Source organism: Argentina silus, assembly GCF_951799395.1.
Source record: "Argentina silus genome assembly, chromosome: 6".
NCBI lineage: Eukaryota > Metazoa > Chordata > Actinopteri > Argentiniformes > Argentinidae > Argentina > Argentina silus.
The window spans coordinates 9,282,925-9,299,433 of record NC_139660.1 but is presented as its reverse complement, the minus strand read 5'-3'; the positions used below and the strand labels follow the sequence as shown (position 1 = coordinate 9,299,433).

General features: G+C 40.8%; 1 protein-coding gene across 1 annotated transcript; it reads right to left on the bottom strand.

The window, feature by feature from the left end:
- Positions 1-1,673: 1,673 nt before the first annotated feature.
- On the bottom strand, positions 1,674-14,749 carry LOC310805438 (volume-regulated anion channel subunit LRRC8D-like). The gene is made up of 2 exons (XM_083671135.1): positions 14,681-14,749; positions 1,674-7,115 (listed from the first exon to the last, which is right to left on the bottom strand). The coding sequence occupies exon 2, from the start codon at positions 7,111-7,113 to the stop codon at positions 4,579-4,581; it is 2,535 nt and encodes an 844-aa protein (XP_083527261.1). The 5' UTR covers positions 7,114-7,115; positions 14,681-14,749; the 3' UTR covers positions 1,674-4,578.
- Between the last annotated feature and the right edge of the window lie 1,760 nt (positions 14,750-16,509).

Sequence of the window (16,509 nt, the reverse complement as noted above, 5' to 3'; positions counted from 1 at the left end):
TGACACATTGGATTCACTGTCAATTCCAAGGCTGGTATTTTACACACCCATTTTATTCTGGATTTTGAAGAGTGGTCTGATAAGTTTTTGTTTCTTAACAACCATTGTGGATCGAGTTGACACCATAATTTTCCGCTTCTTCCCACACACTGCTGGCTGGTTGGGCCTCAGATCCTGGTAGTCACTATGAACAGGGGGTCTGGGCTACCAAAATTGAGTAATGGGCTACAATAAATACAAATGTTTGTAAAGCCCTGGAAGGTGAGAAGATCATCCATACACTCACAAGGCAAATATATCAAATGTTCTAACATTCTTGGTCTCACAGTTACATTACTTACCCATGTGCCTTTTCCTCTGACTGCTGTATGTACTCCCCTATCACTGCATTGACCTCCACATTTGTTTTGAGGGTAATTGCACACCCCTCCACCTCTGGAGCCAATGGGAGCAGGCCTAATGTGCACGGGGGAGGAAGACACTGGGAGGCCATCATAGGAGGTGTAAGTATGTCCATCTTCACTGTCGGAGAATACAGTGACACCAGTGTAAAGAGAGTTGAAGCTGGAGTTCCTCAGATCATGCCTGGTGCTGGAGTCTGCCACATTAAACCTGCAGTTGGCATCTCCCCTAATGGCAGTTCTAAACCCATCACAGACCCTCTGGTGAGATGGGGCAGAGCCATATGACTCACAGTGCCCAAATCTAGAAAAAGTTCAGAAATGTGATTATCAGACAATTCACACCATCTTAGACTGTTGTCATTTGACTGATCTCAAGATGAAACTAATGATGAACCAGATAAGATGAATGAATGAATGAATGAATGAATGAATGTTCCCCTTAGAAGTGGCGAGTGATAGAAAATTATGAGTATTGTGATGTTTGCATATACTTTCACTGTTAGCCAAGTCTATTTCAATGCAGATGAAACATCATAGTAGCTAAAATACCTTTCAAATGGGTCATAATCTACTGATCTAGGAGCCTCCTCACACAATCTTCCTCTGGGATCACCGCGAATCATGGTCAGCAGGACAGCTTGCTAATCTAACACAACATCAACATGCATTGATAGTAAACCATTTAGTAGCAAAATAAACTAATGCAAAGGCTTAAACAATATAGTTGCTTACCCAGGTGAAATTTCAAAACTACTGACGACGACGGCAGCCTGATCCTGGTTAATTTCAATTCAACACCTGTTAGTGAGAGGCGTGTCTTCATAGCGTGTAGGGAAGAGAGGGATATCGGTCTTTGGTGTAGGTCTGAAACATCTTCGATAAATTATCTGTAGTAACGTTATTCCGCCACACGAGAGCACTCTCATCCAAGACAATGCTCCCGTTGCTTTCGTTTCAATATTGGACAAGGGAGCCATTATTTTCAGCGAAGCCTCTTTCTAATAATATAACAAATCTGTTATCAAACATGCAGTTCATAAATTGTGTAGTGTCACATACACGTTAAGTTGACTGATATCATACAGATCCTATGGGTTTATTTATCATAAAATCTCCCTTGAGGAAGGTTTGGGCCTCAGTAGCCTAGTGATATACCAAGAGCAAGTAAGCACATATAGAGAATCAAAGATTGACACACACTCATATGATACAAAATGATAATCAAAGAGCAACAAAGAGAAAACAAACAAAAAAACCAGGTCATTTGTGTATTTAACTGTGTTTATTGTTTAAAAAAAATCTTGCTTGTAATACATGATTTCAAAATTAAATTTACAGTGATCAATAGTGATTTAGATTGCTGCAATTTTTCATTGCTATTATCCATCTTAATCGCATTATTAATTGTCAAGTAAACAGCATGGGAAGGTTTTGTGCCCAGTTAGTAATGGCACTATCACATGCTCCACAGATGGCTAGATATAATAACACACAATGTACAGCTGTCAACACAACAGGATTCTACCCCCAAAAATGTAATGCATAATCCGGAATGGTCAATATCAGTAAATATTTAGTGTACCTGAATGTTTTTTGGTGGTGAACATGTTTTGGTGGTGTCAGTAACCTCAAAGTTAGTTTATGTTAATTTTGTAGATACATAAAGTTATACATTAGAGTATCAGATTAGTAAAACACACATTTAACATTCTATTCAAAATCAATCTTAAATAGCAACTTGGCCTACCATACTATGCTCTGACATAGCAATGACAGAGAGGGGTGGGGGGGTATGACTAAACAGATTCATACTAGACCCCTTATTATTAATTTTGTTTACAAAACAATGCATATTATTTGTATTTGAACCAAGTTTTCCCTGCCACCCACACGCACAGACACACAGACAAACACACCATCGATTGTCAAGCATTATCACCCAGAATTCAAACTTTGTCTTGAGAGGGTTGATCTGCGTACATTACAACAATGAGTCATCAGTATCCCTCATGCTACTTAAGCCTATTGACAGTCGTTCTACACATCATTTTTATAAATAAAGTTTAAAGCATGGTTTATAAATTATTTCTTTCACTCAAATAATTTGGAAATGGGAAGAAAGTCATAACATTAGGCAATATGCCATAATTGCCTAACCTAGCTGAAGCCAGACCAATGTGGTAGGCCTCAACAGCGAGGGCTGCACCCACTGGTCTAGTTACCCAACTTCCCTCCCATTCATTCACTCTAATTTTAGCAGCCCATATTCGAGTCGGCTTCTGACCGGATGCATTGATTGGTTGCCACATGCTTTGTACTTGCATTTGGGTGAGGCCTCTCGTACCTTGCTCATTTCGTTGGAGCGAAAGGTGATGGGGCGGTTCTTAAGACAACCATACATCATGATTTGTTCAAGTGGGTACACCAACCAGCGTCTCTCTTCGTTATTAACGCATCATGCCGACAACATCAAACTGCCTCACCAGACTCTGAAGTCAGGGATAGACTTCGAGTTGCTTTAGCCAGGCAAATAACTGACCTCCTATTCTCTAAACATGGATTGCAGTTTATTGACAATGTAGGTGCGTTGGCGATACTCCACACTGTCACCATTCCTAAGACCCAAGTGGTACTTTTTAGAGCACCACAAATTGAAACTAGGACCATGTTGCTCATTAAACTACTGTCAATAAAACCATGCTTAACAGGAGGTTGAAGTTGTTGTTTTACTGTGCAAGACAAAGCAAAGAGGACTCATCCTAGAGTAGTGTTATCACATAGTGACCTGACATACAGTAGCACGCATTACACTGAACCATTTGTGAAGAGCACAATAGCATTTTGAGATGGCAGTAAATTTCACTGGTTGAATGAATGTGTGCACATTAAAAGGAAGGTTCACACAAAAATGACAGTTTGTCTGATGTTTTCATTCAACAAAAGTGGTCTTCCATTGGATTGCAATCTGAAGTTCAATTTAAATTTCCAGTTTGAATCTTTTAATGAAATGTGCCACCTATGAGATGATATAAGATAAAGCACTGAAAATCTAAAGAGAAATGAAGGTGAAAAAAGAAATCAGAAGACAGTTTCTTCGCTTTGATTGGAAAACAAGAGGAAGAGGAACAAACAATTAAACATCATCTTGCAGGATTTAGTACATCACACAATCTATCCCCCCAAATCACTCCAAAACTAGAGAAATCAGGGAAATCAGATATCTGTGGACTCTTTAGAGGCTGTGTATTTAAGTTTGAATGCATTTAGGGCACCCGGTATTTACAGTGATGTTCGGCTAAATATTGTACTGACACATTTATGAGTAGAAGCCATGAACAGTAAACATACACATGCACAATGACGTTTTGTGAGCAGCCAAGAGATAAATGCATATCAATGATGCCAATGATGCCTTTCTGGTGGTATGTATACATTATGAAATTATTTGGAAATAATCACCCTAGTTGAAGAACAGTTCTCTACTTTTGTCTGTTTAAATAATTTTGTTAAAACAACTTTGTTGTACAGACAACAGTGTAGCCTAACAGATACAGGAATAATCAAGACTGTTGAGTGGGTTTTTGGGGGTTTTGGAGATTTCTTTCATTCAACAGTTACTTATGCATGGAAAATAACTTGCAAAAAGATTGGAATGTAGAAGAAAGTGAAAAATGTCACAAGAATCCCTAAACTGCTACATACTGACATTCATGGATTCAGGTAAAAAGTACCATAATGTTGCTAGAAAACAGTACAAATAAAATACAAATAAAATAACACAGAGAAAAAAGGTTCATCAGAGATATCTCAGGCATCTATTAATTCTACACTCCCATTTAATTTTCTGTTCTATGAGAGAGGGCTCCATTTCCCTACGACTAGGAAGTAATTAAGTCATGTCCAAACACAAAAAATATTCAACTACTAGCTTTTATACTATCACTCTGGGATTTCCCACAATACTTGGGACCTACTCACCTAGTGACCACAGTGCTATTTTCAATCTATAGGTTTAAAACATTATCTGTTCTTTCAAGAGGAATCAGCCCTGAGCATAACCTTTCTTCCACATGACATGCTATAATCAAGAAGTTGGCTGTATGTACAGTGTGAAGTTCTTGACTCATTTTTGTTATCCAATTTCATGAGAAAAGTGACCACTGTCAATCCACATTTACACCCCATTTGCAAATGTAACATTTGATTCCTGATTGATACTCTCTTTGACCTCCAAGGGGAGAGAGTCAAAGAGATGATCCTCTACGACGAGGCAGTTTCTGCGGAGGAGGCGACACTGGCCGAGCTGGGCCGGTAGGCGGTCCAGACAATTTCCCTTAAGCTCAAGTTGTGTTAGCTGCACCAGTTGGCTTATTTTCTCTGGAAAGACAGAAATACAGTTGTGTCCAAGACATAATGTCCTCAGTTTGGTGCACTTGAACAGCTGCTTGGGCACCACCTCCACTTTGTTGCCTGTGATGGCAAAATGCTGGAGGTTCTGCATGAATCCCACCTCCAGCGGGATCACAACTATTGAGTTATGACTAACGTCAAGGTACCTCAGCTTCAGAAGGTTAAACAGAGGTGTGGGCAGAGACTCAAGTTTGTTGTGCGAAAGGTAGAGCGACTCAAGGTTTTTGACATGGCTTATTGACAATGGAATGGTGATGATCTTATTGTGCCACAGTTTGAGGCAAATAAGCCTCTTGAGGTGCTGGAAGCTAATGACCTCTTCAATAGTGCGTATGTTGTTGGATTTTAGGTCAAGCTCCTGCAGGTTGGTCAAACTGAAAATAGCATGGGGGATTCGCTCCAATTCACAATTATGAAGCTCCAGCTCAGCTAGGTTCATCATTTTCTTCAAACTATTCAGTACCAAGAGCTTCGTACCATCATTATGAACCACCAGCTTGATCAGGTGTGGAGAGAGATCTGTTATGTTCGTTGGGACCTTTGTGAGGTTGCTTTTGAGATGTAAAATCTTCAGATGCCTCAGGTCCCTAAGAGACTCTAAACCAATCATTTTGTTATTTTCAGAGTTTAGATTCCCAACCAGGTACAGCTCCCTCAAATTTTTCAACAAGTACACCCAGGTGGGGATCTCAGCCACATCAGTAAATTTGACATGAAGGCATCGAAGGTGGTCACGGAGAAAACTGAAAGCTGTCTGCTCAACTTTGGCAGGACAGTGGTAGAAATGCAACTCTTGGAGGTTTATCATTTGGGAAATCTTAGCTGTGATCCTGGCCTCAGGAATTAGTTCCAGCTTAAGGATCTCCAGGTCAGTGAGGTCAAAAACGGCATCCGGAACACCTGACAGCATGAAAAGATGGAGTTCCAACTTATCCTGAGCATTGCGAGTTACATGTTGGCGCAGTTTCTCAAAGGTCCACTCATGATTTAAGCTGATCTCCCGTAGCTTGTTCTCACTGACCTCAGAAAGAAAGACGCCAAAACGCTTTGAGTACAGCTGGTCATACTGGTCAACCATGTGTAAGAGGAAAGCAAAGTCATTCTTAACGTCAGGAATGTCGCTAAAGCTACTCTCTTCTCTCACTTTTTCAAAGGAGTACTCCTTGAGAGGTCGTCGGAAGAGCCAGAAGAGTGTGTATATACATATCACACCATAAACACATATGAGAGCAATATAGCTAACAAGCAGCTTCTTTAACATGAATGCCATGTTATGTGTGCATTGGAATTTTGCGTACCCAGTTAAATGTTTTATGTCAGGTTCACAAACATGGTCAAAATCAATGGCGGCAACAAATGTCATTGTGTAACACAAGATCAAAATGAATTTCACTGTTTTGATCACTGTTTGGGCAACATAGAGCTTGTAAATCAAGTCGCTGTCCTCTATGTGAGCACGGAATTTTCTCACTTTTTCAAAAAGGGCCTTCGCCTGCTCACCATCTTTCTTGTCTAGGATAGTCATGCATGGGACTTCAATAACAGGCTTTTCAGCTGAGAACTTGACCCCTGCTTTAGTAAGCATGGGGGTGGACTGGTTAGGACTTCCCTCTTCGCTGCTTGTTGAGAAATGTTTTGGTAGGGAGGAAGCACCAGTTAGCCTCTGTTTGTTCTCCTCTGAGTCTTCACATGCAGTCTCTGACAATGCCTTAGTTGTCCAAGGAGACTCAAAACATTTTCCCAGAATGGAAACAAAATGCTCAATTTTTGAGCTAGTCTTTGGATATTTGAACCAAAAGTTGCTGCTGACCATGAGTACAATAGTATGGATGAGAGCAAGGTATGGAAAGTACTTAGAGTACCACGGAAGGGCAACATGGTAGCACATCTGATTGACAAAAACATACTGCTGGAAGTCCAAGTTTGTCCTAACGCCTGTTGGTGGAGGCTGCCCAACTGCACCTGACTGTGTGAAGTGAATTTCATGGACAATGTTATCAGGTAGGTCTTTAGTCATTAGGGGCGCTGCAGCCAGTGTGACCCTGCTTCCTCCATTCCCTGTGCCAGCAGCTGCCTCCGGTGGTCGCTGGGTTGAGAAGCCATTTGGCTCTTCCAGAGCAGGTTCCAGGACAGGGAGGCAAACCACTTGATCTTTGGTTAACTGCATTGTTCCAGAGAATATTGCCAACATCAGCATGACAACACCCAGGTAATCCATAAAGACGTCCCACCATGGTTTCAGTATTCGATAAGTTGGCTGGATGTCATTAAGGGAGGCTACTTCTGTGAGAGTAAACATTCCTGCAACAGAAAAAAGAAAGAACATCAAACTCAAACAGCATATGAGGTATTTAAACATAATATTACATAATATTATCATATTAAAAGCCCACTCCAGTGATGCAAAATGAAGCCTGAGCTTACCCATGATGTTCTATTATGATTTTAGTTAGAAAATATATTTAGCCTTTTTTTAGCCTAATATGTAACTTTCGATAAAGTTCAAAATGTCAAGACTGTCTCTGAAAGCGAACATTGGTTTTATGAGACGACTAGCCTTGACTAGTGGTTAAGAGTGGAGTGACATTGGTTTCCTGGGCTGGAACCAAGCCCACCTTTCCATTCTGGAGCAAATGAGGAAGTTTGAGTTCGCTTTCAACAGTCTAATAGTTTCAGTTATGTATGAAGCCCAAATTATGGAGAGTACATACTGTTTTCTTAAATCAACCAGGCCCAGAAAATAAACCATCATAATAGTTATTCAATATGATCTAGATAGACTCTTCCTCCCCTAATCATATAACATATCTGGGGAAGTGAGGTACCTGTAGACAGTAGCCTGGCCAATAACTGCCAATCAGTTTACACAGTGCAGCTCTCCCTGAGTACCTAGACGATCTATCACTTAGGGTCCTGATTTGTCTACATACAAATCTATATTGGTAGACAAATCAATATATCAAATCACTTCATGTTCTATGAAGTGAAGCCAAAGGTAATTAATACAAGTTGCACCATCTGCACCAAGAATGTTGCTTTCAAAATGTTGAACACGACAACAAAGAACAGGCTGAACAGGCTGAACATCTCTACTGTAAGGCCCTAGAATATGCCAAACACTTTTTGTTAAGAAAGATTAAACGTCTACTATAGTATGAAACACTTCAATGTTCTCAGACTGTGTGATGTGAATTCTATCTAAAATGATAAGGTGTTTATCCATATGTGCTGCTGCCCAAACAAAAAGTGAATGTCATAACCTATATCTGCACTCATTACATTAACATTAATGATGCACTTGTCTGCCACAGTAAAACTAATTTGTAAGTCTTTGAGAAAGGAAAGGCTTTGCATACCAGACTGAACAGTGGGGCTCCACATATTTTTCAGTTTCAAAAGCTTATCGACATTGTCTTGACATGTTCCACCTAAAACTCAATCTCATTCTTTCCTTTCATTGCATCAGAAACTGTGTTAGTCATTACTTTGTTCTTTGTCTTAACCTGTCTGGGTGATATCACTCTCTAGCTTTACCCCTTGTCTAGGAAACTTACTTTGGCTTTGAAGTGAATAAATCAGCCGTAAAGGCCAAACTCAAGGCTTAAATAAAATCTCACCCCAGAAAGAAAAGATGACTGGAGAGCTAAGAATGCCTGCTTCTAAAAAAATAACTCTAAAGGGTGGTCAAGAAATTGTCTGTAGAATGAAGACTTGAAAAGTGAGCTGGACAGCTACAGTAGATGAGCACTAAATTACAGTACATGCAGACAACACCTCAAGAGGTGTCTCTTTGGATAAAAGATTAAGATAACACATCACATTGAAAAATACATTATAAAAGCCTTGTAAAGTGTTTATATACACTCACTGGCCACTTTATTAGGTACACCTGTTCAACTGCTTGTTAACGCAAATATCTAATCAGCCTCCAGTGAGCGGCAGAACTCTGGGCGAAAATGCCTTGTTGATGCCAGAGGTCAGAGGAGAATGGCCAGACTGGTTCGAGATGATAGAAAGGCAACAGTAACTCAAATAACCACTCATTACAACCAAGGTATGCAGAAGACCATCTCTGAACGCACAACACGTCGAACCTTGAAGCAGATGGACTACAGCAGCAGAAGACCACACCGGGTGCCACTCCTGTCAGCTAAGAACAGGAAACTGAGGCTACAATTCGCACGGGTTCACCAAAATTGGACAATAGAAGATTGGAAAAACGTTGCCAGGTCTGATGAGTCTCGATTTCTGCTGTGACATTCAGATGGTAGGGTCAAAATTTGGCATAAACAACATGAAAGCATGGATCCATCTTGCCTTGTATCAACGGTTCAGGCTGGTGGTGGTGGTGTAATGGTGTGGGGGATATTTTCTTGGCACACTTTGGGCTCCTTAGTACTAATTGAGCATCGTTTAAACGCCACAGCCTACCTGAGTTCACTGTACTCCAATGGCCTCCCCAGTCACCAGAACTCAATCCAATAGAGCACCTTTGGGATGTGGTGGAACGGGAGATTCGCATCATGAATGTGCAGCCGACAAATCTGCAGCAACTGCGTGATGCTATCATGTCAATATGGATCAAAATCTCTGAGGAATGTTTCCAGCACCTTGTTGAATCTATGCCACAAAGAATTAAGGCAGTTCTGAAGGCAAAAGGGGGTCCAACCCAGTACTAGCAAGGTGTACCTAATAAATTGGCCAGTGAGTGTACACTCACTGAGACCTTTATTAGGAACACTCTACTAATACTGGGTAGGGCCTCTCTTTGCTCTCAAAACTGCCTCAAAACAAAATTGCATCACACAATTCCTGCAGATTTTTCAGGTGCACTTTCAAGCTGCGAATCCCCCGTTCTACCACATCCCAAAGGTGTTCTATTGGATTCAGATCCGGTGACTGGGAATGCCACTGAAGAACACTGAACTCATTGTCATGTTCATGAAACCAGTTTGAGACTACATTTGCTTTGTGACATGGTGCATTATAATGCTGGAAGTAGCCATTAGAAGATGGGTAAATTGTGGCCATGAAGGGATGCACATGGTCAGCAACAATACTCAAATAGGCTGTGGCATTCAAGCGATGATTGATGAACTTCCTACATTGTCCATAGTGCTTTCTGCCTCCCAGCAAGTCATAGATGTATGCACTAGCATGGTGCTTATGGATGTAAACAAACCAGGCAGTGGCTAATTCTGAACAGTAAGCTCTCTCCTCCCTCAAGATCCTTGTAGTTTTCAAAACCATGGGATTACGCCAAGTGCGTCACTCAGGGTAAAATCCTCAAACCAGCAATACCTAGCTTTTGATCTACAGAACGCCTCTGGAAGCTGTTTTCAAATACCCACATGTTTGTAAGGTGATCTGGACAACGATTTTGAGGTCACAATCGGTGAAGTGTCCCTTTAACTAATTCAAATAGGAAATGTTATGTCAAAGCCTTCCAAAAAGTTAATTTGTAAATGTGTGTAATCACATCAAATCCCAAAGAACTTGCATGCATAATTAACACAAATAATACAGACCAATAGGTATCCATCTGAGGACCAAATACAAATAATCAACCACTGATTAGCTTGGGACACTTCCACATCCATCCTCCAATGTATTCCACTGCGGGCTTCTGTCATGAGTGATGCATATTGGGCCGATGTCAAGGGTTCATAATTCATTCATCCAGGTTATCGCAGCTGACCAAAATAGCATGCCACATATTCCCCAGACGGTGAGTTCACTCCAACACACAGCTGCCCTATGCCCTTAATGTCTTTTGCTCACTATGCCAAAGACAAGGCAGCAAAACATCTGCTTATAATTAGTCTAACCTCTCTCAATTGCATATACATTTTTAAAACCAGAAGGGATTAACACCATCCCACTGTTTTTTTGTGTGTTTTTTACAGTATGTTGCTCATGCAGACGTGGTTCAGCTCCAGTCAAATGTGGTTAAAGCTGATGATCACAGAAGTCATGTGAATGCAAATGTCATTCTTTCGAAAACAAATCTGCTCAGAGAAAATGGTGAAATCCAACTTTTGGAGAAATGAACTGGTGCACGTGTCTGGATTTGAGGGGAAGTGTGCATTTAGCATCCACCCTTGCATAATCATTCACTTTGAGGCCAGATGTCGCTACAGGATGGAACTGAACTCCTGAGCAAGAAACAAGCTTTATAATTATATAAATGAGTAATAAAACTAACACAGTTCAAGTTAAAACATATCACTTTGCCACTATAACCCCCAAGAGGATCCAGGACAGTGGTTCACGGAGGGTCTTAATAGAATTGTGAATTTGGACTCAAGCTTGGTCAGTCATACTAACTATGACAATAAAACGTTGAAACTCTAAATTAACTACATATGGCTTGCCTTCTGACGTAGCCATACCATTGGGCAAATTATCTCACACTCACACATTTTTTCAAAGTAGGTCAAGTGACAAAGATCCCAGAGTCACTCTTATTTGTGATACCAGATACATGAATGAATGACAATCATTAAATTCATGAACAATGCTGCTCACAGCATGATATCTCACTGATGAATATCAATACATAGAGGGAGACAATGATTCGCTGAGATAGTCCTGTAATCCAGCCTCCTGGTGTCATTTAGTGTGATGAACAAAATGCATAAACATAGCCTACAGTACAATAGAGCTGATGCATGCTGATTGAACAAGCAAAAGACTCTGGATTGCTGCGAAATCAGTTAAGTGTGAATCTAAGTGTAAATTGTCAAATGAACAATTACTGTAATATTTAAATTGAATATGAATCCAATCTCTCATCCCTCTCATATGGAATGCTTAGATGTTATATACTGGACCTTTGAAGGACACACACACACACATGGCACCCTTTTCTCATGTTTGCCAGACCCCTCCTGTAAATCCATGACCAATAATGGGTGTTCGACATGACCAAATGGCCAGACATAATACAGCTGCCTTTTGACTCAGGTATGTGTGCACATTTTTGACATGATGTTTTATCACAAAAGGCACAATTCCTTCAATATGTGGCCTCTAGACGCCCTACTATTTCTAGTCCCCTGTATTATCTCCAGTTTGTTTACATTTTATAGTTCGTAAGGTGGCGAACCATGGAGAAACTAGCAACACGTAAAATCCTTTGATTTCCCTACAGGTTCTGGTAACTTAAAGGTACAATATGTAGCTTTTTCGCTCATGAAAATGTCACTAAATAACCATGCTGAATCATTACTTATAATCCATTGGCAGTCTATGTCAATCTACTCTGCCCTTCTGCCTGAATTTGCTTTTTCCAAAATGTTCCAAATTGGACATTTCTCTGCATCTACCACTAGCCGTGGCCGTGTAATTTGCGACTTGCATATGTGTGGCTACCTATACATTGGCTACCTATACTGCCTGGGAACCTCAAGCATTTCTCAGTGCTGGAAGCCGACCTGAGCAACGGAAGCCTTTTTCCTAGTAAATGTCCTGTTTGACATTGAAGCTTTGTCTGAGTTTTGTTTGGGGAATGAGGGGATTTGTTTGAAAAGCCGGGTTAGCGAATGTGAGTGTCTCTGCTGGCTGGCTCATTTCTGTGTTCATGTTTCCGCTGCATTTTCAACCACACAAATAGAGGAGGAGACACTTCTTGAATTGTTATTGCAGTTCCCATTGCAGTCAAAAGATGGGGCAATCCTGCATAGGGTGCCTTTAAGCACTTTATGACAATTGTATTTGTAAAATGTGCTATTCAAATCCACTCGATTGTGTAGTTACAGCGAGCTAACTTGAATTATGCTTGCCACCCACCAAGTTCGCTAGCTAACTAAAGCACTTATGATAAGAATATCCTGTCCTCGCTTTAAACCTCACCCTAGTTTGGCCTCAAAAGAACCAGGGGGGTAGAGGAGGCTAAAAGCACGAGTTTTAAGCACTGAATAGGCCTGAATTAAGCACTGTTGAAGCCTGGGAGTGACTGTAGAAAAGCAATTGGCCTTAAGCCCTGCTGTGGAAAGCCAGTTTGTGATACACTGTATTTATGGCCATAAAGTTCTCGTTCTATAATAACATTAAATATATACTGTAGGCTACATTGTTAGTCTACAATCAGTATTTACAATATTTGTTTAGACTGGCAATTCAAGAGCACGACAAAAAAGCATATGACACTGAGCTGAATGGGCCCCAAAATGGGGCAACAGTTATTAGCAATTAATGATTATTAGAATTTGATGTCGGCTCTTTCATCAGCTGGGTCTCAATTCTCTAACCTCCAACAATCAAAAGTGGCCATGTTGCAGCTATTGTGCTCGCCGATGGACCAGATTGACATGCAGAGCGAATAAGGCCTTGTTTACATAGGCGGACCTGAATATTAGGCCTAAGCATAGGCTAATCATAATTGTATTAACTGTATGATCGATATTTCATTTTTCAAAAAGATGAAAGTACTTACTGTAGGCCTATTATAGGCTACGTTTTTCGACATCTGAAATTAGGTTTACCCACCACCACCTGGGCCTACATGGAACATCGGCTGTCAGAATACCGAAATAACAACGTGTTGGACCACATTGCGTGTGAACTAACAGTGGGTTCAAATGGATGCATCATCGCCATTGCCTGCTGGAACAGGGGTGCGCGAGTGACCATGTTCTGAAATGTGACACAGCATTTCTTCGCTCATATTGACATCGGTGCTGATTGAGGACATCCATCGTACTTTACATTAAAAGGTTTAGGTAACAGAGTTCACTTTCTCCAAAACATGCTGATAAAATCCATAAGCTATTTCTGAATGGTCCCCTTATGTTCGTTATTCACCGTCCTGGAAATGGCTATAAAACGGTCTTAATGAATAGTAATAGTAGTGAGCATAGCCTATTAGACATGTGTTTACTCTGTCTTCATAATTTTCGTCCATCTTCAATCAGGTCGTAAGATAAATAATGTCAGCGTTTAATGCGGTCCATCCATTCCGTGCCATTATTGCCTTTCGCCACGCACCCATAGCGCTCGGACTGGGCGGAGAATGTTACAGATGGTAAAAAGTGGTAACAGCTAATGATACAGAATCCTCGTGGGCCTATGTTAGGGTAAACTCTCCCTATTCCACAAAAGGATTTGTGCCCGTTGCATTGTTTAATAAGCCAACAACATCTGCGATATGAACTTGTGCTCAAAATATGTCGACTGCCTTTCAATCAGACAATAAAGCACATGTTTACATAGGCCTATAGGTGTCTTCTCTAGCGATGATGGCCTAGGCTATTTCATTTTCATCTCACATTCTTCGTCATGTCTGAGCATGAGAGATATTATACGTAGAGATTATTTCAGCAACTGAAAGTTCCTGAGGGCATGTGCTACCCAAATGTGTTTTACACGCTATGTACATGTTATGATGATCAAGCATTTATAGGAAAAGCTACACAACTTCGCTCATTATTAGCTGAAATCCTGGCCGACTAGTTCAGCCCGAGAACACGTCCGCATCTGTTACTTCGTGTTCGAATCAAAGTAGCCAGTCAGGATATGAACTATAGTGGCGAGGCCTGCGCATCTCGCCGAGATGGCATTCACTTTGGCACAAATCGTATTAGAATAGACTTGTGGAGTGTTAGGGTCCGCAAGTAACCGTAAAAACAGCCATCTCATAATTTCTATACACACCAGCTATATGTCATATTTAGACTAGAATTATATTGCGTATGTTTCAAGAAAGCAAAGCTATCATCACTGTCCTGACGACGACTACTCCTAAACATTTGACGCATGTCCGTTTTTTCTTGGCGACAAAGCAACATATGGTGTGGTTATTTATAGCGAACGACATTACATAAAATAGACTAGCGCTGTTTGAGAGTGTCGCAGACAATACGCACCTTCAATTGATTTGGTCCAACTACCTCCTCGATTCTTCTGCCCAAAAATGATGTCTCTTTGTACGTCCCATGTCTCGTTGATGTAAACAAAGACGTATATGCCTCACATCTAGTCAATCGTATAGCATTGACAAGACAGTAAGCAGATTATAGATACTTCGGTTTGTTCCTCTGGAGCGACATGCTGCGGCGATGTAGGTTGGTTGCACAAAAATAAATGAGCTCACCATGAATTGCATCAACCATTCCTGGCTCATAACAGGACTACTTTGAAGCAAAACGTTTATGTGGTTATATCCTTACCACCTTCCCCCGCCTTTCCTGTGACTACAATTTTATTTCTGTGACAGTGGCTTTCTTCTTTTCCAGAAAGTATTCCCTCCTATCTGCTCTCGGCTCGTTCACTCACCTTCACTGATCTGCTAGGACTGGCGAAGTGTAAGCTACAGAGTACTAAGGTGGTGCTATGGCTTACACATGGCCAGATCTGTCGAAAGGGAGAAAGAGGGTGCGCATGTCCGCGAGTAATACGCATGCTGTTGAATGCTTGTCCAGGCGTTCTGAGGATGAATGGGCTCGCTACTGCAATTCATACAAAGCTATTAAACTAAACTACGGACCCCGTGCACTCCACTGCAGAAACAGCACTGACAGACATATTCAGTTCTAAAACACCTGCTGGATTGCCATGGTCAAGGAGTGTGTTCATTTTAGAAAACACCGAGAAACAAATAGGCGTAAAGGGCTACAGTATGCTCCTATAGCCTCAAATTGTGGCATATGAATCAGTATTAGGGGGCGTTTATATGCTGTACATTTTTGCAACACTGCTAAGAAAATAAATCTGAACGTGTTCACAAAGTCACTTTTACCGCAGGAGAAGCCTGTGTTGAATAAGATGAATGAGATGAATTATAGTATGCAGTACACCATTACAGTAGCTTAACAGTGTTATTATTATTACTGTGTGCACCAATGGTACAAAGAAATGCAGCTATGAAAGCAGTGCAAGTTCATCCTGAAGAAGCCATTGTATTTCATATTTGAAGGCTTTTTTCTTTTTTTCTTTTAAAAGGCTGTTACAGTCAATGACATGAGTGACCTCTACAACAGCTTTCTAAATGTAGAAACAGCATAATGTCACAGTCTTCTGCAACTGCATTGTTCTATTTCTGGCCTGGTACTGTAGGTGTACGCATCTTCATCATACAGTGTGGATTATTATCCTCAATAGTCTGTCTGTCACTAGATTATTTCTCACACGCCCCTTTGTGTAGCTCTGTTTATGGACGAAACAAGCATCCTGCATACTGTAGCACACTGTAAATAAAGCTGTTGTCTTGGACTTGGCAGCTTGCCCTAAAATGGAACAAAGAGAGCTAAAACACTATTGAATGAGCCAAGGCTAAAGTAATTATTCTTTGTAGTTGGATATTCATTATGAAGTAATTACAGTATAACAACGGTTTCATTCCTTTTTGCTGAAACATGTATTGCACTTTTGATCAGTTAACCTACTTTTTGGTCTACCTACTTTTTGATTATGCTTTATTGACTTGAAAGGGTCTGTTGTTTCATGTGATCCAGATAAAAGCCCCAGATGGGCACTACCCTATCTTATATCTAAGCTCAACAGTCCCATCTTTCATCTGCCTACCTTCACCAGATATTGACTTTTTTTCTCCTCTCCTCTCAACACCTCACCTCCGCTTATGTCTCGTGTCAAGCATACCAACATGCTTATCACCAAGCCATGAGAGGGTGCAAGATAGAGGTTCATGTCAGATATAATCCCCCTTACTACAGTAGATTCAAGATGGCACTTTTCA